This window comes from Corvus kubaryi, unplaced genomic scaffold (genome assembly GCF_017639235.1).
Source record: "Corvus kubaryi isolate FWS band 111438036 unplaced genomic scaffold, C.kubaryi_AGA036_p1.0 37300, whole genome shotgun sequence".
In the NCBI taxonomy this organism is placed as follows: Eukaryota; Metazoa; Chordata; class Aves; order Passeriformes; family Corvidae; genus Corvus; species Corvus kubaryi.
Window position 1 is genome coordinate 5299716 of NW_024581093.1, and position 27204 is coordinate 5326919.

Sequence of the window (27204 nt, forward strand, 5' to 3'; positions counted from 1 at the left end):
GGGCGCCGCCATGGCTGCGGCCGCTGCCCGGCGGAGGGGCGGTGCGGCGCTGGGCTGCCGCGCATGCGCGGGCCGGGCAGGGGCGCCGCCCCGGGAGCGCGCGGCCGCCTCGGGAGCGCGCCCGGCCCGAGGATGCACCAGGCGGGACAAGCCCGGCGGCCCGGCCGGGCACAGGTGAGGGTGGCTCGGACCTCCCGAGTCCCCTGGGCTCCTCCGCTGTTCCGGAGCCGCTGGGCGGCGATGGCGGCGCGGCCCTGCCAGAGGGCGCGGGGCCGGGAGCGGCTGGGAAGGGGCCGGGGGTACCAGCTCCGTGTGGGCCGGTGGGGTGGGGTGGGGTGAGGTGAGGTGAGGTGGGGCCTTGTCCCATCCAGACCCCTGAAGGGGGTAGGTCAGGTGAGGTGACGCGAGGTGACCCCTGCCCTGTTCCAGAGGTGAGGCGAGGTCAGATGAGCTCTGTCCCGTCCAGCCCTGTGAAGAACCCGCACACGACGAGCAGCTGCCCGAGCCCCGCACCTCCGGGCGGCACAGAGCATCGTGGGCCATGCCGGAGGCATCCCTGGGGCAGCCATGGCCATGCCATGAGCTTTGCATGAAAGCCGGTTTGGTTTCCAGGATTTTCCAACTGCTCCTGTCTCCGGCACGGTCCTCATTGCCACCTTCGACCTCGGGTGGACCTGTGGGAAGTGTGCCTGGAACGGGGCCTTTGCTGCTGTACATGCAGACCAGGAAGGACAGAATGCTGTGCTGGGCTTGTCTCGAGGTGTGGTGGGAGTTCCTTGAAGCTGTGGACTCGTGGGTTATCATACAACCCGCTGGCACTGAATCAAAAGCATGTTTAGTAAAGAAAGCACGTCAGTTTTGACATCAACATGTGAACCATTTCATACAGAGCCTCAGGTATATATTCATGCCAGAGGGCAGAAGTGCTTGCTGGTGTGCTCCTCCACCATGTACCTCATCTTGGAACCCAGATGGAACTTTTTAGAATTAAGTTGGAGAATGTGAAAAGCTTTCTCTTTATGCAGAGCCAGTGCTACCCTGGCCGGTACCTTTCTGGACATAGGCTGTTACTCTTTCACTATCTTTGGCTGTCTGTAATGGTCTACAGCAGTTTCTGGGCCCTGTGATCTTTGACTGTACTATTTAATTTTTGAGACTTCTGCCTTTGGAGCTCCCAGACTGCTTCAACATGGAAGTGAACGGGATCCTTTAGGAACCGTCAGGTTTTTCATTGCATTGGGTCACAAAACTTCTTGTTGCTATGTGTATCAAGAGTCAAAAAGCTCCTTTCAGTGACTGGGATGGGACTTCAAACTCACTGTGAAATTCAGCAAGAATTGAGGTGTTTTGTGGCCACCAAAAAAGGAATGGTAGAGCTCTTAAGTGGTTCTGCTGGAAAATTTTAGTCAGAATGATGTTGCAAAATTGATTATTTCATCTCTGTTAGATTGATTTTTATCTCCTGACATGCAAGGTATCTGTGGCAGTCTAGTTTCAGTTGCCCATAAAAGCTCTGCCTTTTGGGTGTTCCAGGGGAGGGTTCTCATTCCAGTGTTCATTCCAGTGTTTGACCACTGGAGAGGTTGATGCACTAGGACTTTAATTGGCTTTTAAAAGGCTTTTCATGATTTTTGTAACTAATTTGCTGAGGCTTGTTTGAAGGTTTGAGGCTTGGTGGGTTCTAAAGTAAATATGTAGAAATTGAACCTAATTCTAAGCTGGTGCTGGTAGCAGTTTCTTTCTCAGAGCTGTTTCCGTGCTCTGCTGAATCCAATTGTGTGTAGGTTTCAGTTCAGTGCTAGATGTGACTTCTGTGCATTCGGTGAGCCTCAGTGGATAGACAAGAGTCTCTCTTCTCTCCTGTGAATGACAAATGTCTGCATTGTCTCATGGCAAGGGCACTTCACAACTTTAAAAAGTCTGCTGCAAGGAACCACCTCCTTCAGATTGTTTTGATCCTGCCTTCTCTGAGCTCCATTTGATGTGCCCTTGTGTGGTGAAGAACAGTGAAAATTTCGGTTTTCTCCATCCTAAGCCACACTTGACTTTATTACCTGTGATGTCTCTTCCAAATCGAGGAATCTTTCCTTGCTTAGGTCTTCCTTTTCAGAAGATTTTGATGCTTTTGATCACCTCTGCAACACTTGCAGTTCTGTTCCCTCCCCACTTAGAGGAGAAGTACCAGATGTGCACATAGCGCTCCAGACGATGGTGCTCTGGGGACTTACGTGGTGGCACAGTGCTGTTCTTTTGGCATGTCTGTTCGTTCTTCCTAAACTGTTAATTACAGCTGCCTCTCCTCAGCGGTGCCTTGTTCAGACACAGAGGGTTTAGGCTGTTTCCTCAGGGTGGCCTGGGCTGGAATCCTTCATCTGCCAGCACTGGAGTGTGTCTGCAGTGTGCGTGTGAAGGGTGGAGTACCCATGTGTACCCCTTTTTTGAAGCTCCCGTTATGGGTTTTTCAGCATCTGCTCCAGTTCTGCTTGTGCCCCGTGTGCTCTGTGACTTGCCCTGTGTAATGATTGTCTTTTTGCTGCCCTTCAACATCCACATCCATCCTGCTGCACCTGCCCTGCCAAACCAGGACTTCCCAGTTGGTGAAAGTCTGGTGGGGGAAGAGGAGGCTGCAGGTGGCTCTCAGGGGAGGGCAGAGAAGCATGTCTTCTGCTCAGGGCCACTCTGCAGAGCTTGGTGGCTGCAATATTTGGGGGTCTCCAGCCCTGTGGGGCCCTCTGAGCCGTGTCTCCATACCCAGAGAACTGGGGCTGCCTTGCTGGAAGTCATTGCTGAAGCTGGGTTGGCCACTTCTTGATTTGTGGTGGTACTAGTGGTGAGCTGGTGACCTGAAGTTTTTGTAGCATCAGGAGCTGGTGCGTGGTAGTTAATCACTAGATTTTGTAGGTTTGTGCCATAGGTCTTAGTGATACCAAAGTAGAAGTATGCTATGTTTTAGGATAAGTGAGTTTAAAATTAATTCCACCTGACTGAGATTTTTTTAAAGATACAGTTGGATGGAAAACAGGAGAGAGTAACACTTAAAATGAGCAATTGTTAGCGAAATCAGCTTGTCTGAGTCTCCTGTTGCACATGCTGTGGTGTGCATTCTTAGAGCATTTTCAATGAATTCAGGCTTTTCTAAACTGTTGTGGTGTTGTGTAATTTGGACATTGTTGAGCACGTCTGTGTGATCTGGTGCAAGCAGGCACACACTCACCTGGTCTCTGTTCCACCTCACTTTGTGTCCCTTCAAATGAAGATGATGCTCTTTCTGCTGTAAGAATTTTTAATTCTTCCAGATCATAAACTGCCAAACAGATTTGTGGGGACTTCAAGAGTTATGCTTGCTATCCATCCAGTTGCAAGGTTTTATTTTTGTTTGTGTGATTTATATAAAGCAAGCCTGGGTACAAGCCATCCTCCTTGCCAGTATCCCAGGATCCCACCCCTTTATGTAGACTAGTAAATATTTTCAAGATCCTTTTGATCTTTGTCACTGCTAAATGTTGGATAAAAAGGAGTTTATGCCAATGCACTTTGTTCATCCTTATAAAGAATGACAGTGACAGTATCACTGCAAATGCTGCATCACACAGAATAAGGAAAAACATACTGAATTATTTAAGTAAATAATTCATAAGCTGTTTAATAGCATCTGTAAGCATTTGTGCATTTTGGAGGATAAATATTCTCAAGCATTTCTGTTTTCTAGTTTAGTGTCTGTACTACAAAAATACCTGGGAATTCAGACAGGGTTCAGTTTTATAACAGGTGCTGGGCAGTGTAGGCACCCCCAGACTAATGAGATGCTGATTACAAACAAAGCACTTGCACTGGCAGTAGTTTTACTTCTGTGCTGGTACTGCCCAGAGTTGTGTCAGGATTTGCTTTCATGTGTTGTAACTTAATGTGAGTATCTTGGGATGGGGAGATGAGTAACACTCTCTTTCTGAAACAGGCCATGATTCTTGCTGGTCATAGATGTCTTTTCCAAAGGTGTTGATCTGGTGCAGGTACCAGTTCTCTTTTAAAATATGACCTTTGCTCTTTCATTGTAATCTTCTAACAAAAACTGAACTCATCATGTTTTTCTCTCTAAAAAAATAATTCAAACAAGGTCAAGTGGGCGTAGTAGATGACAACTCAGAAAGGCACAGAACAAAAGCTGGATCATAGGTTTCTGTGGTGTCAGAGGTTGAGGAGACTTCTGATTTCTCTCCTTGAAGTTGGTGCTAAAGCAAATGCTAATGGCAGTTTGGCCAGCTGTGAACAGCAGCTGTGCTAAGGCAGACTGGCAGGTAGGGATTGAAGGAATTCATTTACCAGGAAATACTTGAAAGAACAAAAGGAGTGTGCCTTGACCAAATGTTTGTGTGTAGGGATTATAATAATTCTGTGCAAACCCTGCCTTCCTGGAGGTTAAGTGGCATAGGCAGAAGGAGATATTTTTGACTGTCCTGAGCTAAGTAAAGCTTTCTACTACCCACAGTGGACACAGAGGAGCGCCCTTTTCCTTTCGGAAAGCAGCTTTCTGCGTATTTAAACACTGGCATTTTGTCTCCTTGTAGCCTTCTCCTCCCCAGGCAAAAAAAAGCTCACTGAATCCAGGCTTTCCCCCCAGGACATATTTTCTAAATGTTCTCTGGACTGACTTATCTATTTGCCATAAAATTATTAAGGTCCAAGTAGTTGTTTTCAGTTTGTATATTTAATTTGGAAGAAAGATTTATGTGCCCCAAAGCATGTCTATTATTTTCAGCTATTTCAATTGGTCTAATAAAAGATATTACCTCATCTCACAAACCTTTGTCTCATTTGGGGACTTACATCATCACAAATAGAGCAGCACTGCTTTTACTGCCGGTGTGACAGACTCTGTGTCCTGTCCTCTTGGTGCTTCCTGTCACTCCCAGTTTGTGCCTCTCTCTGTCTGGTTTGTCCTGCATTCTTGTGTGTGTTTCTGTCCCCATGTGCTGAGCTTTGAAGCTGAGGAGGTGACTTTGTCAAGCTGCTTTCTTACCATTCTTCTGCAACAGGTTTGTTAGACTTGTCCCTTAATATGGTATCTCTACAGATGGCAGCAGCTTTTGGGGGTTTTGGTTTTTGTCATTAGGATGTTTGAGAATGTTGAAAGCCATGAGAAGGACTGAAGGTGGCATTCAGGATAGATGTGTTTGATACCATAATGTGCCTTTTGTTGATAATGACTTACAACTTTTCACATTTTAGGAAGTGTGGATAGAACACCAAGCTGAGGAGCTGAACATTTTTATTGAAGGCCTGTGTGTAGACCCTGATGCTTGAATGAATGAAGAATGAAAATGCTCCCTGGAGTGGGTGTGTTTGGAACTGGTAGTGCTGCCCGGGTCCTGGTACCCTTGCTGAGGGCAGAAGGCTTCTCCATTGAGGCTCTTTGGGGGAAGACTGAAGAGGAAGCCAAACAGCTGGCAGAGGAAATGAACATCTCCTTCTACACGAGTCGGACTGACGATGTCTTGCTGCATCAGGACGTAGATTTGGTTTGCATCAACATCCCTCCACCACTAACTCGGCAAATCGCTGTGAAGGCTCTAGGTACCTTTTTATCCTTGCAGTTGGACCAAAAATCCGTAGCTTGTTGGCAGACTGAAATTTGGAGCTGTTATCCCAGCACAATTCTGATTGCACCAAAGGGCAAATGCAGTGCTAGAAGTTTCATGTGGCATTGGTAGTGGCATTTGTGAGAAAAGTTACCTGGGGTTTTTTTTGTAAAAATACTGTTTATAATTGCTTATAGCTCTGCTTGAACCAATTGGGCTAAAATATCTTGTTCTGTTCAGACTGAACTTATGGTAGGGAGTTTATAATAAAAATCAGCTGTATCAGAGATAATAATGAGAGGGTAAAATGGAAATTAAAAATACCCAAAGCAACCAAAAAAAACAACAACCCAACCCCAAACAAAACAACTTGAATTGTTTAATTAATTTCAAATTTTCTGTACTAGAAAACAGATTTGCCTGGAAGGGGAGGGTTGTTCAGCTCTGATTTGTTTTCCCCACAAGTAAAATAAAACTTGGAACTTGAAAGCCTTTGAAAAAATATTTTTATGCACTCAGTAGAATCTTGTGAATTAGGATCTAAGAGATGCTGTTTTAGCTGTGACCCTGACCACTACCTGGACCACTCCTGGGACATCCATGGCCATAGCAGGCTGCTGTGATCCCAGGTGGAGGAATCCTACTACATGACGCAGGAGGGCAGACGTTGGGGACAGCAGGAGGAATCCAGCTAGATGAGAAAGAAGGGATGACACCCCTTGGTGTCTGACTGGTTGGGCAGGGAGATGGGAGCCAACTGCCCGGGCATCCTGACATTTCTTCATTCCCCAGTGTGACTTTGTTTTTAGGACAGGTAATCTCAGACCATGTGAGCCAGGGTGGTTTGTTGTGCCTCTTTGCTCTACGGTAATTTCTTTTGGAAGTAAACAAGTCCCTGCACAAACATTTGCAATGCCACTTAGATATGCAGAGACAGATTTGAGGCTTTTTTTTCCTTTTCTTTTTAGGTTGTTAGATTTGTTTGTTTACCTCATTAGAGTACTGTCCTTTGAATTTTAAGGTATTCTGATTTTTAAATATTTGAACTGTAAGTTAGAATTTATCTCTTCAAATATGCTAAAAGCTCTTTAGAGCACTTGTTAGGTAATATGCATTTCACTAGGTCTTGCAGCTCTTGATGATCAAGTGGGCTAAAAAAGAGAGGATTGAATCTTCTTTGGTGAATTATTAACTAAAAGGGTTTGGGATTCCTTCATGGAAGGCTGGGAACCCATAAGATGGCATTGTCCAGAGGAGGAAAAGGAGTAAAGCTGGTTCAGAAGTACAGAGGTTGTATGTATGCTTGAATGCAAATTTAGGAAGTGGAAGGCTGAAAAAGCCAGGGAAATGGATGGATGTAGCAGGAAAAGGTAACAATCACTTCCTCTGTCCTGAGATGTTTTGATCTGCAAACTGACGCAGACATCTCAGTGTGATGCTGACCTTACCTTTCAGATTTCCAGGTTCATTGCAGTGGTATTTGTAAGTCTGCTGCTCAGTATGTTGTGACTTATTTAAAGCCATTGTTGGGTGGTTTCCTGTGCCTGAATGTTCAGAAGGAACACAGAACCAGGGTAGAGCCAACTTCTTTGGAAGCTGGGGTTGATACAGTGATGGTTATAATCAGAGAATTATTGGCTGCGAATTGTTTATAACAGATCGGTGTTTACTCACCAAGAGACTGGGCTTTAGGAAATGTCAGATGTGGTGCAGTAATAATAGTCTTGTGTGTTGTGTTTTGTTGGGTTTGGTTTGTTTTAAAGTGCTGACACTTTTATTACTTATTTTTCTACATTTTTCTACTTTTTTTTAAATTGTGCTTTCATTTTTGTTCCTGGCAAAGAGGAGAAAGAGACCCAGTTTTTCTAGGTGGTGCAGTTTCTTTGCCTAAGTTTCTTACTGACAGACATCCACGAACAAGCCTGGGGACAAAGCAGTGACAAATGGTTTGAGTTCATGAACCAGACAGAACAGATCAAAGCCCAGGGGATAGTTCACATTAAAATGAGTGTAATCTTATGGTTTATCTCCACAACAGGCGAAGCAAGAAGCTCTCCTTAAATTTGTGCTTCTTTTGATCTCAGAGGAACTAAATAAATTTCACCCAATGTCTGTGTTGTGGTTGATGTCCCACAGTTAAATGCACCCATCCATGCGTTCATGTCTCCTGGCTGGTGAGGGCCTCAGCTGAAAATTTTGCAGCTGTGGTTTAGGAAAACAATATGGTACAAAGTTCAGGTTATTCATTACCAAAACAATAGTAGCAATCCCAGGGATGTAAGTTGCACTACCTTGGAAAACAAAAGGCATGGCCATTACTTTTGTAAGGGACCTTGTAGCCATCTCTGACTTGGCCCTTTGTCCTTGCTTCATGGCCATCTCTGTGAGCTTGGGAACAGCTGGAGGGATGTTCCACTGATGGCAACAGCAGGATTATCCCAGAACTGTTATGGTGTTCCCAGGTCTCCATGCTGGCACTCCAGCAGTGCACGGAGGGCTGCTGAGCTGTCAGTGTGCTGCCCTGGCTGCCACCCCAAAAAAAGGCATCAACCAGTTTTAGCTCCTCAAGAGGCCCAGCCTGGGCTGCCACAACAGGCACAGCACTGAGCAAGGGCGAGGCTGGGCAGCAGAGCAAGGACAGCCCGGTGTGAGGAGCCGCCTGGCGTGACACGGCTGTCCCCAGGCTTGGCCCTCTCTGCTCTGAGTCCCCCCTGCAGGGACCCAGGGCTGTGTGGGTGGGGGAGCAGCACCAGCAGAGCACTGGCTGCAGAGCTGTACCCTGGGTGTACATGGAGCCAGAGTCACTTTGGTTTTCTGCAAGCTTTGAGGCTGCGGATCTGCTCGGGATGCTGTGAGCATCCTTTTGCTTTTTCTGGTGGTGTTTTACTGTAACCTGGCTTGGAGACAAGTGCCATTTAAACAAGGCAGATAAACTGGGACTGAGGCAGCTCCAGATGCTTGTCCAGGTGCTTCAGCTAGCCCTGCAAAGTACTGAACCGAGTGCTGTGCCTCACCTTGGCAGCAGGACTGGGGACAGGGGAGTTAGAAATGGTCCCTGAAATGGGGGGTTACCAATGGACAGCCAGGGTGTCTACTGGGAGTTTGACCTTACCCTTTGTTCATTAAAGCTGCTGTAGACTCGTATCGATTTAGGGGATTTCTCACTTGTAGTCTTCTCATTTTCTGACCGGATTTCGCTTGTGTCTATTAGTAGAGGTCCTGGGTCTGCTGTAGGTGTCCTGTGGCTGAGCTGGGCACGGCGATGTGTCACGGGAGCGCGCTGGCCCCTGAAGGTTCCTGAAGGGCTGGCTGGGTGCAGCCGGGAGGGGGAGCACGGAGAGCGGGAGCCGCAGTGGGGAATCTGCCTTCCCTCGTGTGCCGGGGACAGACTGAGGGGCCTGTGCTGGTACCTTCTCACCAGGAGTCGATTAAAAGCTGTTCTGAGCAGGGAGTACAGTCTGCTCTGGCTAAGGAGGAACTTTCAGACAGGTGCCTACCACCGTGTGCAGTGATTCCTGCAATTCTTGGGCAGAGACTGTGGTGTGCCATGACGGACCTTCAGGTCTGATATCACCAGTTAGTGTCTGTAACAACCATGTTAGGAATAACATGGTTATTACACTGAAAAATGTTTAGGTAAGTATTTGATCAGAACAGATGTGAAATAGGAAAAAAACAGGAAAACTAAAGCCTTGCCATGAGAAGGGGAATACTAGAAAAGCTCCAAATGTAAGAATTGGTTAAAACTTGTATTGTTGTGCTCTTTTGTATTACTTTATTTCTGCTTTAAAGTTAGGGGGGAAAAAAAGGATTATTGACTGCCCCGATTCATTTGGGCTGAGCAGGATGTAAAGTGCATCAGTAGCAATAAAAGTGCAGTGGGTCGGCTTGGGGGTGCAGCTCCTGTCACAAAGTAACTCAGTCACTTTTTGTCTGATTGTACAAGCAGGCTGTATGTGCAGATCAAAATTATTTGCTTTCTGATTAGAAATGGTTGTTTTAAAACAGTCCACTTGCCAAAACATTAGTTCTAATTGTTGTGTTCAGTGCTCAGAATCTGTATGTCTTTTATATGTAAGTAACTTGTATGTCCCATTTCTAGTAATTAATTAAAAATAATAAATTTATAGTGATGGTGAAATTCAAAGTGAAAATCAAATCTCCCCTCACCACTTCCCTGCAGGGTACGTGACTTTTTTTTTTTCCTCCTCTGGCTATACAGGTATTTAAATAATTTTGTAACTATAGCACTCATATTGTGTCTTGTTTTGATGCCATGTGATGCCATTTGAACATTTCTCTTTCATGATGTAAAAATCCTCTCTTTATCTGGAGCCTCCCTCTGTGAGACTTTGTCAGCTCTGCAACTGGAGCATCTTGGAAACAGCGTTCAGTCTTGCTTGGCATTCCTATTTTAGTTCCCAGACCTTTACCTTAGAAATTGCAGCACAAAAGCCCAACTCTTAAAAACACCACTTCTTGAGAGCCTTTGGGGCATCTGAGCACGTTTTGTTCATGTGTGCTAAATACTGTATTTTTTTCATTTGTGCTGCAGGGATAGGGAAGAACGTGCTGTGTGAGAAAGCTGCTACCTCTGTGGATGCCTTCAGGATGGTCACAGCTGCCAGGTATTACCCCAAGCTGATGAGCATCGTTGGCAATGTTCTCCGCTTCCTGCCCGCCTTTGTGAAGATGAAGCAGCTGATAGAGGAGCACTACGTGGGCAACGTCATCATCTGCGACGTGCGAGTCTACGGGGGAAGCCTGCTCAGCCACCAGTACAACTGGATCTGTGACGAGCTCATGGGTGGGGGTGGGCTGCACACAATGGGCACCTACATCATCGACCTCCTGACTCACCTCACCAGCAGGAGGGCAGAGAAGGTGCACGGTTTGCTCAAGACTTTTGTGAAGCAGAACACGGCCATCAGCGGGATCCGCCACGTCACCAGCGATGACTTCTGCGTTTTCCAGATGCTCATGAGCGACGGTGTCTGTTGCACTGTGACTCTCAACTTCAACATGCCCGGATCGTTCATCCATGAGGTCATGATTGTGGGGTCTACCGGTCGCCTCATAGCTCGTGGGACAGACTTGTACGGGCAGAAGAACACTGCGCTCCAGGAAGAACTACTGTTTACAGACTCTCTGCCTGTCAACAAGGGCCTTCTGGATAAGGGGTTTAAAGACATCCCTCTGCTTTACCTGAAAGGAATGGTGTACATGGTGCAAGCCCTGCGGCAGTCTTTCCAAGACCAGGAAGACCGTCGGACATGGGATCATAAACCTGTGTCTATGGCAGCCTCTTTTGAGGATGGTCTGTACATGCAGAGTGTGGTAGAGGCCATCAAGAAATCAAGTAGGTCAGGTGAGTGGGAGACTGTGGAGGTGATGAATGAGGAACCAGATGCCAACCAGAACCTCTGTGAGGCACTTCAAAGAAATAACTTATGAACTTTCCTACCTTGAAAAATGGGACAATAAACACTTCTGGCTGTAATGTAAAAAAAAAACCTGTTTTTAAGATACGTAGATTCTTATTTAATAGCCTGAGTTTCTTGGTTTTTTTAAACATGTAAAATATGTTCTGATAGGAACAGTTCTGGTTTAAATTGTTTAAAGAGTTTTAAATGTTTCTGTTTTTTGCAAACATTTAATTTTTATCTTGGAGACTGGTAGGAAAACTTGAATTGCCCTTTGCACTTGCAGTAGCTGAAGTGAATCGTGGGATCTCTGCCATTGTGTGGCTTGGAAATGGGACACAACTCCCATTGCACAGGTTGCTGATTTAACCATGAGAGCATGTAGAGCAAGATCAGGGAGTATCTGTTGTTCAGATGCCTTTTTCTTCTCTCTTGGAGACTGATTTACGTTTTAATCCTCAGTTTGTAAAATTTTATGAAAGAGTTTAGTGATGTAACAGGTCTCTAAACTCCTATAGGACAAAAAGTAGAAGGAATGGATTAAAGTTAGTAACATAAGGATCAGCCTTTTGGCTTCCTGTAAATGTCTTTCAAATTCATTCAAACTGGTGTTTTATTTAAATGATACTATAATTCTCTGTTGTTGGTGTCTTGGCAGGAAAATCTTCAGGAAGTCTGTGATGCATTGAGCTATTCTTCCATATCTGTAGACATTATTCCTTCTACTGAAGAGGTTGCCTGCATCCAGCAGCTGTTTTTCCATAAGCTCTGTGCCTGTCAGTTGTGTTTACTGCCTGGCAGCACCGGTGCCGTGCCTGTGGGGCCGCATTCTCATTTCTGTGACTGTTAATAAATAAATGCCTCCCAGGGTCACGGGATTGCCACAGTTTCGTGGGTAACAAAGTTGTACAGCAGTAACCTTTCAGGGACCTGAAAGTGGAAGGAAGGAGGTATTTCCTACCTCTTGCAGCTCTCTTAACCCGTTGGCTGGGTAACTGTCACACTACACGCATCCTGATAGTTGAGAGAACAGAGACTGAACTGCCATGGGTAAATGTGCTCCTGATCTCAAACACTGGCTATTAACCCTCTGGCCCAGCCCACCCTCATGCTCTCCTGTAGCTGGTGTCCAGTGGAGAGATTTGTTGGCAGATGATGGGGTGGAAGTTCATTCCTTTTGAGAAATGTTTCTCTCTGAGGCAGGTATGTGGAAAGGATAGTCTAATTTTACTACATTTGTTTTGTGTACTTGAAAGCTTTTTTTTAAATGTATTTCCCACTAAATTGTAACCCTGTGTATTTATGTATATTAACATGCACGCTGCTGTTTCATAAGCTGGACCTTCCTGAAAAGTACCATGTTTTCTACAGAAATAAAAAGTTGTGTTTGATGAGGGAATTCTCTCTGCAGCTTTGTGCTTGTGTTTGATTTAGTCAAGCTAAAACCATCCTAATAAAAGTGAACAGGAGACTCAGAGCTGGCACTCAGTATCTGGTGAGCCCTTCCCTACTCCTTATAGAAGTTGCCAGAAGACACCAAGTAAGAAGCAAAATCCCTGCAGTACTGATGGGACTGCTTTCCTTGTTTGGTGTGTAAATTAGGTATTCACCTTTGGATATTTACTTTCCAGACTCTGTCAGAAACAAGTCTACTGCTGTGCTGTTTTAAAGGGTGGGAGCGTGGCTGCTTTTGTGCTCTGCGCAATCTCATCTCTACTGTGAGCTGTGTGAAGGAAGTGAAGGGAAATTCAGTTCTTCACCCAGAAGGTGGTTGGGCACTGGAATAGGCTCTCCAGGGAAGTGGTCGTGGCCCCAAGCTTGCCAGAGTTCAAGGAGAATTTGGACAATGCTCTGAGAGGCACAGGATGGGATTCTTGGGCTTGTCCTGTGCAGGGCCAGAAGTTGTACTCGATCGTGCCATAGGTGTGAGTATCTAATGTTATGTGGAGTGTGTGTGCTATGTAAAATGGATGAGATAATGTGTCCTGAGCTGACCTGGAAGTCACCACCTTCATTCAGATAGAAGAGCTCTGACTCTTTTCATGGCAGTTTGGGGCCTGTTTTGAAGCTGTCCTTCTGGAGCTGAGAACCTTCCTTTGTGCCTTTGTCACTAAGTTTGTATTGGGCAGAAAAAATCCAAAGTGCAGCTCCTTCTCTAGGAGAAGAAGGAAGCACAAAACATCTCTAGGTGATCCCAGTGAAGGAAGGAGGGTGCCGAGACTCCTGGGTGCGAAGGAGACATGCCCGCAGATTTGTGCGGAGATGTGAAAGGGGCCTCTCGTGGGCTGGCTACAGCCTGAAGCTGCCCTGCCCAGGCACAGCAGGATGGTAACCACAGGAGCGCTCCTTTGGGCGAGGCAGATCCCAGCCGTGAAGCCTGGATTCTCCCGTGCAATCCCTGTGTGTTTAACGCAGATGTTGTGCAGTAGGGACCGGGGCCGGCCGGGGGGTCAGTGCCCCCCACGTGCTGCGGCTGCCCCGGCACAACCGGCGGGGCCGAGGGAGCAGCGCGGGGGCCGCTCCGGGCCGGGCCCGCCCCTCCCGGCGGAAGCGGCGGTTGCCGGGGAGCGGCGGGGCCGGGCCGGGCCCTCGGCTGCCTGCGGGCGGGCCCAGCCCAGCCCGGCCGGGAGCGCTTCTCCGCGGCCTCCCTCGGTGAGTCCTCTCGGGGCAGCCACACGGGCCCTGCCCGGCCCGGGGCCGCCCGCCGGGGCTCGGGAGCGGCGCGGGCCGGGGACGGCGGGGAGCCGGGCCGAGAAGCGCCGGGCCCGGGGCAGAGGCAGCGCCCGCGGGGGAAGGCTGTGGGCCCCTGGCACCCCGGGACTGCGCTGCTGGCAGCGCCTCCCGAACCTCTCTCCCCGGGCGAAGGGAGCTAGGAATGTCCCATCCCCCAGCGGTGTCCCATCCCCCAGCGGTGTCCCATCCCCCGGCGGTGTCCGGTCCCCCGGCGGTGTCCGCTGTCTCTCGCCGCGGTGCCGGGTCTCCGCACGTGTTCCCAGGCAGGGCTGGTGTTGATCTCCCGTGCCAGCCCGGCCGGAGGAGTCGCGGGCTGCCACACAAGCTCCAGCCTCAGCACGGGGCTCGTCCTTGCGTCCGAGAGGAATCCCACGCGTTGAGGTGGGGCCTCCGTGTCGTCATTTGCCTTTGCCCTCCAGAGAGAGGACTGGGCTGCAGCTCTGTAATATCCACATCAGTGTCTGCCCATCTTCCCCGGCCCTCGTTCAGCTCCTGCTCCAGCTGCTGCAGGACACGCGTCTGACTCCCTGGGCAGTCTGTCCAAGCTGGCTTTATTCCAAAAGGGCTGTTGGTAGACACCAGCTCCCAGAAATGCAAATACCACTATCACACTTGGCTGTACCTGCCCCTCTGTTTTCAGAGAGACAAAAGGAAAAATGAGTCTTTGAGACTGCCAGGTGGGGAAGAGCTGGTGAGACCTGGGGAAACCCGCCTGTGGAATAGTATTAAAAGGAGAATATTAATCTCTCCCATAGCAGTCAGCAAGGAGAAAGCTTACGCAGGGACAAAAACTACTGGGTAGTTTCACAGCACATTGACCTCTGGTTCTAACTCCCAGTTCTTCAGGAGGGATGGTCACAGATCCAGGAACCCCACTGCTTCCGTGCAGCCCTCGGGCATGGAAGTTATCCTGATGTGACTTTCCATTTCAGCTAAAACTGTTGAGGAAGGAATCAAACATGCAAGACCAGCTGCACAGAGATTAGCCCTTTGATTTGCTGCAGATGACTTGCTCTGCTTATCACAGCTTATCACAGCCGTGGGATGTTTTTTCCCATGCTTTTTGCAGAGATTGGCTCATGAAGGCAAGAAGCTGGGCTGGCATCAGCTCTGTGTGTGGTAGCAGCTTCCTGGCCAGGGACCCAGGCACAGTGAAAATGTCATCTGTGAAGAAAAGGGAATGCTTCAAAGTCAGATGCAGTGGGTTCAAGGCTGTGAAATACACCTGCCTGAGGCTTGTCTGTTCCCATGTTTTGCAGTTACCTTAACTACAATGCCAAAAACAAGCCACAAAAGGAAGCTGTGGTTCTTACAGGCTCTGAAAGGGCTCAGTTTACCAGGGGAATAAGTAGTATTTTTACCACTTGGTCAGCTGCAGCAAAGGGCACAGAGTCGAGTTAATGGCCGTTAAACTTGCAGACACTCTGGGAGAGAGAGGGCTGGAACCTGCATCGCTTGACTCCTAGGCCAGCATAAAGCCATGGTTCTAGAGGAGAAGGGAGCAGCACGCTGGAGTGAATGAGCAGTGTTGAAGTTGTTGGGTTACTCCAGCAACTGCTCTGTGCCTCCTGTAGCTGTGCGGGGTGGCTGGGAGCTGTGACTCTTCCCCAGGGAGTCTGCAGGCTGGCAGGGTGGAGGAAGAGAGAGGAGTTGCACGCATATATCTGTTTACCTGAACTTTTTCAGCCTGGTTTGCAGAGCGTGGCTGCATCTCGCAGCCTGTGAATGCATAAATGGTGTGTGTCTGGTGGCAGCAGGTCGGGTACTGCGTTGTTGATGTTCAGCTTTCTGATGTGGTGGTAGAGAAGATGCTTTCCTGGGTGCAAGCAGTGATCAGGTTGCTGACCAAGAGGGCTGACCCTGTTCCCTCATCCCTCTCCTCTGTGTTCATAAGTACATTCTCCTGCTGTGTTACCCCGGTGCTTGCTCCAGTGCTTCTCTGATCCCCCAGTGGAAGTAAAAGCCATGTCCCTTTTGGACAAAAGGTTACGTGGGCAGAAAACGAACCCAGTGAAAGAAGTGACTTGTTTGAGGCAGGGGTAGTGAGTGGCATTGACTCAGCAGCCCAGGACTGTTGGTGCTGCAAAGCTGTCCCAAGAAATGAAGCTGGTAGGAATGACAGCAGAGGAGGTCACACATCCCCTCCTGGCAGGAGTGAGCCGTGAGGGTCTCTCACTCGTGTCCCCCAAATAGGCCCGTGGTCAGCAGGAGCAGAGCAGCAGCTTGGGAGGTCTGTACCAGTGGTTGGTAACTGAGGCTTGGCAGCTGCTTCCTGGGGCTGGGACACCGGTGCTGGGGGCTTGTGTCCCTCATAGGTCCCTACACAGGCAAGGTGCTCTCTATTGTAATGAGGTTGTCTGATCTTATAAGATCCCAAGCCAGAGGTGATGTGACTTGCAAATCAGGGAGTGGGTGTCATTTGCAAATTCCCTGCAGCAGGGCAGGGTGCAGTTGGGATGTGAAGGTATAAAATGAGCCTTCCATCCCTGCCTCCCATCAACTTGCCTTTCCTCCTTCAATCCCCCGCAGTAATTGTCTGCTCTGTTACAGGTCTTGATTTCAGCCTGTCATTTTGCGTGTAAATCACTGGGTTGAGACTCGAGTTCAGATCAAGATCAGATGTGCATTTCAAAGCCAGTAGCTGCTCTGGAGTGATCTCATGGTGAATGCTTTTTTTTTTTTTTTCTTTTTTTTTTTTTTTTGGTCTAGAATAAGAGATCCTGTTCTGGCTTAGTTGGATCCATTATGAGGAGATTAAATAATACCAAGCCAGCATCCTTTTATCTCTGGCTGAGAGTCTGTGCCTGCTTTTCAGAAATAGCTTTTCCAAAGCAGCTGGGTGCAGGCTGCACATGCATGCTGGTGTGCAGCAGTCAGCACTGCTTACATTGCCTCTGCCGCTGTGTCCAGGAGATGAATAACAGCGTTTTGCTAATGGGTCTCATGTCAACAGGGGTGATTTAGCAAGAAAAAGACTGCAGTGCATTAGTTGCTAAGACTCAGACTCACTCAGCCTTGCCCTGATCGTTTATTGGTTTATAAATTAAACTGCAGATGCTGCGTCCCGTCAGTGCTGGCATGCCGAGGATCCTGAAAGGGGTTCTTCCCATCGACTTGTCTCAGAAATGTTTAAATTACTGCCTCAGGAGTCAGGGAGTGCAGGTTGTAGCCCCAGCTCTTACAGAAGTGACTCCAGCCAAGCTGCCCTGGCGCCTGTCAAAATCATGGTGTGACTCTGGTGAGGCTCTTGTGGCATCTGCTGAGAGCTCACCAGCAGTCTGTGCCTGCTGGTATGGCATCCTGCATCCTCATGTTCTGAGCAGGTTTGTTGTAGGCATAAAAATGTTATCCAGGAGATCTTGGTGGACAGTGCAGGGAAATTGATGCTGGCTGCTCCTGTCCCTTCCTGGTGGAAAGGTCTGTGCTTCTGTCGTGGGGAGGAGAGAGGCAACAGGGACCTGTGTGGGCCAGGGCAGGAACTTCTGGATCTGTGCTGCTTTGAAAAGTACTTCAGAAACGAAAAACATGTTATTCTAAGCGGGTAACTCTGTTCTCCCCAAAATCTGAGATACCATCTGGGCTCTTCCCCAGAAATCCAGTCTCTGCCCCTGCATGGTCCTGGAGTGAAATGTTTTGTCTTTTTGTAAAGTGTTTGTCCTTCTGAGGGTCAGCCCCAGCCTGCTCAGGGGTGGTGCCAGCACAGGTGTGTTCTCAGGGAGGATATGGATGGCTGAGTGGTGCAGGGGCTTCAGCTTCTTCTGGACAGGTTGTGTTTGAACCACAGGAGACATTTAGAGGGAGCCCAAGGTGCAGGATAATTCAAATCTCAGGCTAAAACCTGTCAGATGATGGCCAGCCACCTTGTGTTTCCTGTTCACTCCTTCTGTGTCTGCATTAGATGTTTCCATATGGGAGGACAAAGCCAGGAAGGATTTTTTATACCAAAGGTACCAATATTACAGCAACTGTGGACATTTTCAGCACCAGTAAAAGCACTGATTAGACCCACAGTAGGGACAGGGCTGCTGGACCCCTTGTTTCACCTGCATGAAGTCCAATTTGGTTTCTATCTGCAGGACATCTCTGTAGCTGGGGGTGAGCTGTCAAATGAAAGTCAGAAAATCCCAGATATAGATATAGACATAAAATGTAGCTTTTCAGTGGCTCAGTGGGCCCTGTTCATTTCTGTTCTCAGTGGTGGTTGATTTCTGTGGCAGAGGCAGAGCAACGTGTGGCAGGATGTGTGAAGGGCCATCCAGGATTTCTGGACCCATTCCTCCAGACCCAACACTCTTTCCAGAGTATTACAAACGTCCCTTCTCAGGTGAGTCCTTGATGCTTGTTACAGGTTTGGGGGTTTGTGCTTTGGCATGACACAGCTTGATGTCTTTATCCCTTGGCGTCCTCGACAGTCTCTATTCAGATTGATGAAGGTGCTTCTGATGGTGATCCTAAAGTGGTCTGTACAGCTGGTTGAAAGATGGGAAAGCATAAGGCTGAGGTGGAGAGTGGATCTTCACATTGTTTGTAGGCTGTGGATGCAGAAAACTGAGGTAAGATCATTTCCTGGCAAGGTTCTCCTTTTTCTGTCTCTACAGCTCGAGGGAGGCTGGAAGGAAATGCTCAGAAGCTGTGTTTAACTTTAACCTCTGGCCCCCTGGACCCAGTTCCCAACCCGTACCTCGCTTTGGGCAGTGCCCGCCAGGCCCAGCCAGCCCCCCACATTCGCCCCAGCGGGAAGGACTTCCTGGAGAAGGGACAGAAAGGGACACTCAGCCTCTTACTGCAGCTTGAAGGGATCTCCCTTGACAGGGAGCTGCCAGTCAAGAGTAAGTACAGCCAAATCACTGCTGGCCTCAGCTGCCTTTGGGGCCAAGGATGAAGCTTCGGGGATTTGGGATGGATTCCCAGGATCTGATGCCTGAGGACAGCTTGAGCTTCACAGGGCTCGTCACCCCATCTCCAGCTTTGGCCTGGCACTGGAGTCACCTGTGCTAGAACCTGTAATGTTTTGGCCTCCCTGGCTCCAGTTTCAGGTTTAGAATGGGAAGAGGTACTTTAAAAAGGTGCAAAAATTTGGACTTCTTTATAGTAAAACTTACATAGGAATCAAGTAAAACCTCGATGTATTGAGGATGTTTAACATGGCAAGTTCCTTGTTGGGGAAGCCAGGCGGGATTTGGGAAGAGTGTCTGTGTATGTAGATGTGAGAACATCCAAAAGATGTTCTTTTCTCCAGGAATGTCACCCAGAATACATTCAGAGGTCCAGGAAGGAGATAAGGCTGAGCACTGTGTGTCATTTTAATTTACTTCATGTGCTGGCACTGCCCTTAGCCTGGTGCCAGTGTGGTGAATGCCACAACTGCTGTGCCCAAGTAGGGTGGGGAACAGGTCTGGTTATGTCATCTGAGATATTCCCTGTCTTGGGGAGCCCAAGGAAGGGTAATTTTTGATTCTAAAACGAAACAGAAAAAATCCCTAATCCATAGTCTTGATTGTGTCCCCTTGAATATGGGACAATGGCTGACCCTGAAACCAGGAGCAGTGCAAGCTCAAGGCTCTGCAGCTGCCATTAATCAGCCCTCTCCACTTCAGAAACACCATGGGAGCTGACATGGGAATTGACCTCACTCTTGAGAGGATGCTGGCATGGCTTGTCTGGCATAGTCCATACTGGAACAAGTGGAGAACAAGGGAGTCTGTGGACACAGCAGTGTGCAACAGACCTGTGCTGATGCTCCTCTGGCAGAAGAGTCGGTCTGGAAGTGTGCACCTAACAGGGGCAGGATGTAGAGATGGTCTAGTCTGCAGGAGAGGGGAGAGCTTGCTGGTTCTCTGGGCTGTTGGACCAGAAGGGATCTGTGGCTCTGGTGCCAGCACTCCGAGAGCCTGTGTCCTGTGGCAGTGTCTGGAAGGTGAAAGTGTGTCTCCCCTTGCTGAGCAGGGAAAGAGGCCAAGGACTACGAGAAGGAAAATGTGAGGCGGATAAAGGAGATTCAGAAGAAGTGCAAAGAGAAGGAGCGAGCCCAAGAGCACAGCCAGCCCAAGCCTGTGAAAGCTCTGTGGAAGTCCCAGAAATATGAAAATGTGGAGTCAAAGGTGAAGGCCAAACTGCAGGTTGGTATCTATGGAGGAGCTCTTGAACTCTCCAGGCTCGGGATGTGGCTCAGCCATGAGGGACGGTGGGATGATGGAGACAGGGGAGTCCTGGAGCCTGCAGGATCTGGGGGCATCTCAGTGCTGAAGCACAATGGGCAGATGTGGCAGTGGGGCTGTGAGTGAGTGTGTGCTTTGGGTCCAGAGAGTGATTGCTGCAGTAATCCCTGTCCTGCTTCCCCCTTGTAGCCATATTTCCTGCTGAGGGATGCTCCCATCTGGCTTTTCAGCTTCCCCGTGTTTGGGGCAGCGCTTCTCTGAGGTTTGTGCCAGAAGGCTGTGGCATTTTGTCCCACGGATTGTGGTTCTCAGGGATAGGTCTGCAGGCTGCGTTGAGCCTCAGTCCAACTGTTCCCAGCCTGTGGATACACAGTGGGCAGTGTGTATCCACACATTCTTCCCTGAGTAATTGTCCTGGTGAACAACCACTGCTCAGTGGGGGCACACAGACATCTCCAGGCACTCAGGGTTGAGGCCTCATAGATCAGCACAGCCTGTGAGCATGCTGAATTGGATCCTTTAAGTTCCTCCTCATCTCTGCATTGCTTCCCTTTCATCTGTGGCCAGCTTTTGATGCTAAAGTGACGTGTATTGATAACAACTGCAAAAATTGGCAAGATGATTCCCAAGCCAGTGGTTCCAACTGCTGTGTCCCTTCTTCCTGGTGTGTCACCAACCTCTTTGGTGTCTGTGACCCTTCCACACATGGGAGCAAACCCACAAATGCTTCAAGAACACAAGCCTACGCTCTTGTTTGACAAGTCCTCTGGGTTAGAGGAAGATTGAGCTCATTTCTTCCTTTGTTTTGGGGAAAGGGGGTGGTCTCTGCGCAGGCAGTTTCTGCGTGGTGCATTACTTGTGCTCTGTGTATTCCTCCAGAGAGGCCCTGGCAGTGACTCATGATGCTTTAACTGTTGCTGTGGCTCTCCTGGAGCTCAGGTGTTCTCTGTGAAGGATCTTCATCTTCTGTGGAGCTGCTACTGCTGCTCAGAGTTCCAGTTGATTCTGCTGGTTCTTGGTGACTAATGCAGAGTTTCTTCTCTGTCATCTGTCCCTGAGGCTGTTACCTGTTGCAGTTGCCTTGGAAAGGGCTCTGGCAGTCCCAGGGCTGCCGTGGAGGGAGGTGGGGCAAGCTGTTCTCTGCACTCCTGAGGTCACAGACTCACTCAACTTTGAGCCAGCTGTGCTAGGTAAAGGCAATTCTCATTAACTTACCAGAGAGATCCAGATCTCCTGTTGAAACAAGACTGATCATCCTTAGAGCATGAACAGCCTGGGCAGTGCTGAGGGCACCCCATACCCTGCTCCTCACACCCAGCCCAGCAATGTGGCTGCCCAGTCCCACCATCAGTCTGCAGCTCTGCCCAGCTGAACGGGCCAGGCAGGAAGGAATCTCCAGGGAGCTGCAGCTCAGCTGAGACCTTGGATATTTGTAAAGATCTGGGGGTGGCCCTGTTCAGTTCCCATCACTTCCAAGGGCAGAGCAGTGTCCTTGCTGCATTTATTGTAAGGTCACCCCCTTGCCACAGTGTCAACTTTCAGTTTTCAGGGTTTGTTTGCAACAAGACTGTCTGACATAGTCCCAGACCACCTGCTAGACATCAAGTACTGTCACCTGGTGCCAGTGCTAACCACAGCCATTGAAGATGCCCCTCAGTGCTATTCCACCAGACTCCTTCACCCTCTGCTCCTTTTTCTTTCTAGAGTGATATAGCCACAGATCTGAGGTGCTGAGCAGAGCAGCACTTGAGAACAGCACCTCAGCGGGCAGCTTCGTGCCTCCCTGTTTGATCCAAATGTGTTTCTGCAGATTCCCCCACCATTTCTTAGCAATTCTTTACAAAGTTCAGATCCCAGGTCCAGATCTGTGGCTGACTACAGATTGTCTTCCCCCAAGAACTTCTGCCAGGTCATGGCAGAAGGTGTGTGCTGTCATGTGCCTGCTGGAAACCCATGGCTGAGCTTGTGGTTGACCACCCAAACTTGGTTGGGAGGGTTTCTCTTTGCTCCAGCCTCCCTCCACTGGTGGATCTTTTCTTGCCTTTCCCCAGGAGACCTCCCCACCTCCAAATCCCGAGGCTGTGAATTTCCTGAGGGCATATTCTCGCTGTGGCTCTGGGATCAAGCCGTGCAGACCACTGTCCCCAAGGCCTGTCAGAGCAAAAGCAGGAGCAGGCACAGAGGCTCCAGAGGCACAGGGTGCTGAAACCAAGGTGAGTTACACACTACCTGCATCCATCCCAGGGACTTCTGGCACTCATCCATTGCTCCTGCTTTGAACCCTTCATGCCTTCTAAAGTGTTGGGTCAGGTGTGCTGCATGAGTAGGGAGATCTGTAAATACTGATCCTGGCTGAAGGGAAGGAACAGGGTCTTGGTCACTGGGGTGGTGAGATGGGTGTTCAGGGGTTGTTAATGCTACCTTCTGACTTCATCTTCACTCAAAGAGATCGTGAAGTTCCCTTTGAAAATTCCACCTCCTCATGCCAGCAATCTCAAATCTGCTCTTCCAAGGGCTTTGTGGGAGGTCTTGGAGATTTGAAGGCTGTTCCCACTGTAATCAAAGGATCTGTGGCTTCTGGATGTTAGATAAAAATTTGGGAAATGGGTGTGCTTTTTAGTAAGGAGAGTTAAATCAGCATGAGTAGTTAAACCTTTCAAGTAGTCTGTTTGGGAGGTCCTAAACAGCTCCATGACTCATGTCCTTTTCCCTTGGCAAGTGTGAGGTTGTCAGTTTGTTGGTTCCTAAATGCCATAAATGACTTAATTAAACAGGACATGATCTCCAAAGGAGGAAAACCAGGAAAACCTTAAATGCAAACACAGCCACCTTCCCCCCTGTTTTGTCCAGCAGAGGAGCTGTCGTGGAGGTGCTGTCTTTGGGGAGGTGGCCCAAGGATCAGCAAAGTTCCTGCTCTGCCAGGGGTTCTGGTGCATTTCCTGGCCTGGTGAGCGTCCAACCTGTTTTTCCTCTGCCCTCAAAATGCACCAGGAGGAGCCATGGGGACTATGTCAAGCCTGTTTATTTCTGTCCTTCTAGCTTTTAAGGCATGTGATCATCTTGGGGACCTTAAAGAGGTCAGGTTTAGGCTTGGCTTTTGGTGCCTGCCTTCCCAAACCACAGCCATAGCTCTTGCCTGTCTGTGGCTGCACACTGAGACAGGCTGTGCCGAGAGTCTGCCTGTCCTGCTGTCGTACAATTCAGTATCTTGTGTGGTGCCTCTTTCCTTTTTCCCTCGCGTGGGCAGTGGCAGCTGGCTGTGTGCATGCCCAGCCTGCCCCTGACACCTCTCTCTCTCTTCTCCCAGATGCAGGTGGAGGGCAGGAGCATTGACTTCATCAGGCACAACGCCTGCGCTGCCAAGCGGGCCCCGCTGCGCCGCTCCCAGTCCCTGCAGGCGCTGGCCGAGCTGCTGCAGCAGAAGCACCGGGAGCAGGAGGAATACAACGCCAAGCAAAAGGGCCACGTCCCCCAGTAGTATGTGTGCCCCTCTCTGCTCCACGGGACTGTGACAGCCTTGATTGAAACCCCCAGCTTCTGCCCAGAGAGATGGGCTGGGCACAGAGGCGCGCTCGCCGTGTGCAGTGGTGCCATTTTCTGTCACCTGGGGAGTAAACGCTGGCCCTCCTGCTTTCTTGTCTTAACCAGCATCCCATGCCCAGTGTGACAGGCTCAGAGAGAGTTTTGTGTCCTCCTCCCTTGCTTGCTGTTGTACAATGATGCTGATAGGGGGAAGCTCTGTGTACCTTGAGAAATGTGCTCCTGCCCCTTTGTAAGCTTTGTTCCACGTGATGTAGCTTTGGCATTGAAAGATCTGGTATTGGAGAGGCAGACATCTCTCAGCTCTGCCTCACAAGTGTTCATCCTGCCTTGGGCCTGGGTTCTGAGGAACATCCAGCTAGTGCCGTGCATTTTGGAGTTCTGCATGGAAAACATGGTTCCTGGTGACCCTATCCTAGGAATGACCATGGTGCCAGTCCTTTGGCTGTGCTGTCCTCTGCCAGCATCCCTGGCCATGAGCTGCTCTGTTCATTCTGCCACTGGCCCACAGAAAGTTTGGCGAGGACTCAGTGAGCCAGAAATGAGGAGCAGCAGCCCTTGTCTCCAAGGAGCACGTGTTGGCCTGAGTACATCTCTCCCAGCAGCCCTTTGGTGCATGTGGAGCACATTTGCTGGTCCACGCATGTGGGTTAGACCCGGTGTGTCCCCCACCACAAGGGTGTGTGCCAGCACGTGGGGCCCTGTGGTTCAGCCAGCGACACAGAGCCTGGCAGGGTTTGAAGGGCACATTCCTGGCCTCTGCCTGCGCCCCTGGGCCACCCCTCCTGCCAGATGTGCTGACAGCTGCTCTCCTTTGCCTCACAGCCTGCTGGAGAGGAAGGAGCTGTGGCGCAAGCAGATGGAGGAGCGACTGCGAAACCTGCCAGACCCCGACACGCCGCCCGGTCACACCATGATGCCAGAGAGCCAGCGGCTGGAGACCCTCAGCAATCTGAAGCAGAGTAAGAGCAAAAGGAACTGGGATTCCAGCTCAGAAAAACAGGCAATCCTAGACAGGATAAGGGAGAAGAGACACAGGGACACAGATTCCTGCCACTTGGAGAGGTGCCTGGATTAAGGCATGTGTAGGCAGGGTGTGAGCTGTGTGCATGGAAAGAGCAATCAATCCATCAGTGTCCTGCAGGTTGCAGGACTGGCTCTCTGCAGCAGTCTTGTCCAGTGGACCTGATGTTAGGGTTGCTATTGCTCCTAAAATGTTCGAAGTATTTTGGTTGGAAGGGACCTTCAGAGGTCTCTAGTCCAATCCTTGGTTCTCAAAGCTGGAGCAAGTCCCTCAAGTCCTCCTCCAGCTGAGCTTTAAATAGAGGGATTCTAGGTCCTTGTTCTGCTCCTGCCATCATGTTCATGGTCATAACATTAGAAAAAGGATGGATTTTTTTGCTCTCCAACTTACACAACTTTTTTTTTTCTCTTTCACAGGCCAGGAGCAGCTGATAAAGGATCTGGTTCTGCTGCCAATGCGTGGAGACAGCCTCAAGATGCAGAAGAGGCGGGTAGAGCTCGAGAGGAAGCTCTCCCAGATAGAAGAGGCAATCAAAATTTTCTCAAGGCCCAAGGTTTTCATCAAGTTGGACTCCTGAGCTGGTGGGGCCAGGTGTGCTGTGCTGCTCTGCCTGAACATCCTTTATTGCTGGGCAAGAATGGACATCACTTTGGGAGGGAAGGAGAGGAAGCCAAGTTCCATACCCTGGGCCCATGCCCAGGTGCTGATACAGTGTCCAATATGCAGCTGGCATCTCTTGCTGACCTTTCAGTGCTGTGTCTTGACCACAGAAAAGGGAGGGAGATGCCTTAGTAAAGGCCCTGCTCAATGGTCTGGAGAACAGTTGTCTCTGTTGCTTGACTTCTCACAGATCAGCTTTCTACTCCAGATCCGTGGCATCACCTCTTACTTTCCCTTTTTTTCCTACTTCTAGAAATTGGTAGAAGGTTTCTTGTGCTGCTTCCTGTAGTGTTCCTTGTCACCCTCTTTCTCCTGAGCTGGACCATGGCCATGGCTCATCCTGAGCACCTCAGGGGACAGCTTGGGGACAAGGAAGAGGCACCGAGCTTCAGTGTTTTCTGCCCAGGGAAGGGCTGGGCTGTCAGGAGGATCTGGTGGGGTGTCTGGAGAAGCCTTTGTTGTCTGTGGGGCAGGAGATACTCCAATAAATCATCATTTCCATCCTGCAGTGTGTGTGCAGCTCCCAGGGGACCCAGCAGGGCCTGAGGAGTGGTGTGGGCAGCAGCAACCAGCAGCACTGGCACAGTGCAGGCAGGGGATGAGCCATGGGTTTCAGAGGGCCGGGTGCTGGGACGTGGTGGTGGACATGGAGTGGAGACTGTGCAAAATCCTGACAGATCTCCATCCACAGGCTGGCAGCACAGAGCTGGGCAGGTGCCATCGTGGAGGTGAGCTCACTGCTGCCTTACCTGCAGATGCCATGCAGGAACCTGCACAGACCTTTGCAGGGATCCTGCTGCATGAAGCAAAGGAAAATTTAAGGTGTAAGGGATTGCTGGAGGGCTTGGTGCATCTCCTGCTCAGCAGAGGTGTGATGCCACAGCTTGGAGCCATATCCAGCTGAATTAAGAGAATTTCCAGGGATGAGGTTGCCCCCATCACCTTGCTGGGGCTCTGTCTCCAGACAGTGCCAGCCTCAGGGGGAACACTTTTTCCCCTGAAATCCCATCACGTTTTCCCATGTTGCAGCCTGTGCTGTTGCTCTGTCTCCTTTCGCTACAGGGTGGGGATACTGTGCACAGATCCCTCAAGCAGCTGCCTTATTGCAGGGGTTGCTCCATCCTGGGCAGGATTTTGTGGGGTGGGGATATTGTGGAGTCTTCCAGCCCTGCCTGTGTCACCTGGCACACTGCAGTGCCCTGGGATGTCAGGGCTGATGCCACTGCCAAGGGCTGGGAAATACTTTGGCACTTGAGGGCTGGAGGAGGTGAGATGCCAACTGGAAAATCACCCCATGTGCCCCTGGGGCCACCTCAGGGCAAACCCCACAGCCAGGCTGAGCCGGCTGGATGAGAGGGACTGGGGGCCATGGGCACAGCCCCTGGGCACCTCCCAGCCCAAAACAAGCCTGGGCTAACCAGCCCTGCTGCCAGATCTGCTCTCTGGTCTGTCTGGGCCCTGGCTGTGTGCCCTGAGTGCCCTCAGCCCTTGCTGCATTCCCTGCCTGCCCTGGCCTGGCTGAGGCTGTGAATGGAGAGTTGGCGCTGACTTTTCAGACCCTGAGAGCTGCAGGTCTTCCTCCTTGCCAGTCCCACCACAAGCCCTTGGCAGCAGTGAGTGCCACCATCAGCTTGGCACTTTGGGAGAGGAACTGAGGGTGCTGGGAGCCCCAGCAGAGCAACAGGGGCAGGTATGCACTGCCCCGTGCCCTGAGCTTGGGGCTGAAGAAGGAGGATGGGGCTGCACTATCCCCAGCAGCACTTGCAGGGCTGAGTGACAGCCAAGGTGCTGCTGCCAGACCAGTGGCCTCACCTGCATTAGTGAAGGCACTGCAGCAGGGACAAGGTGGGAATGGAGGGGCCAAGCAAGGCTCATTGCATCAGGCCAGATGGCTGCCCGAAGCAGCCTGGACATGTGCCATGGGACAGGCATGATGGGTCTCGATGGGTCACCCAGCAGAGCAGCAAAGCCACAAGCTGTGCCAAGGTCAAGGCCACCACTTCCAGGCACTGCCTTACGTGCACAGGGCTGGGGTACCCACCCGCTGTCCCCCTCCTCCCTGCAGTGACACGAACCAGGGACAAGCACGG

The 27204-nt window shown here is 50.0% G+C and overlaps 2 protein-coding genes across 6 annotated transcripts; both read left to right on the forward strand.

The window, feature by feature from the left end:
• Window positions 1–77: 77 nt before the first annotated feature.
• On the forward strand, window positions 78–12398 carry GFOD2 (glucose-fructose oxidoreductase domain containing 2). Of its 2 annotated transcripts, none has more exons than XM_042027206.1 (3): window positions 78–174; window positions 5227–5571; window positions 10132–12398. In XM_042027206.1, exons 2-3 carry the CDS (start codon window positions 5313–5315, stop codon window positions 11028–11030), a joined length of 1158 nt encoding a protein of 385 aa, XP_041883140.1. In that variant the 5' UTR covers window positions 78–174; window positions 5227–5312; the 3' UTR covers window positions 11031–12398. The 2 variants fall into 2 exon arrangements, with proteins under 2 accessions (XP_041883140.1, XP_041883141.1); XM_042027207.1 differs by lacking the exon at window positions 78–174 and adding an exon at window positions 392–5033.
• Window positions 12399–13564: 1166 nt separating this feature from the next.
• ENKD1 (enkurin domain containing 1) lies at window positions 13565–25615 on the forward strand. Of its 4 annotated transcripts, none has more exons than XM_042027208.1 (9): window positions 13565–13651; window positions 16283–16394; window positions 17928–18056; window positions 18331–18561; window positions 19679–19851; window positions 21942–22103; window positions 23198–23367; window positions 24256–24392; window positions 24871–25615. In XM_042027208.1, exons 3-9 carry the CDS (start codon window positions 17972–17974, stop codon window positions 25029–25031), a joined length of 1119 nt encoding a protein of 372 aa, XP_041883142.1. In that variant the 5' UTR covers window positions 13565–13651; window positions 16283–16394; window positions 17928–17971; the 3' UTR covers window positions 25032–25615. The 4 variants fall into 4 exon arrangements, with proteins under 4 accessions (XP_041883142.1, XP_041883144.1, XP_041883145.1 ...); XM_042027210.1 differs by having other exon boundaries at window positions 17950–18056; XM_042027211.1 differs by lacking the exon at window positions 16283–16394 and having other exon boundaries at window positions 13572–13651.
• The last annotated feature ends 1589 nt before the right edge of the window (window positions 25616–27204 follow it).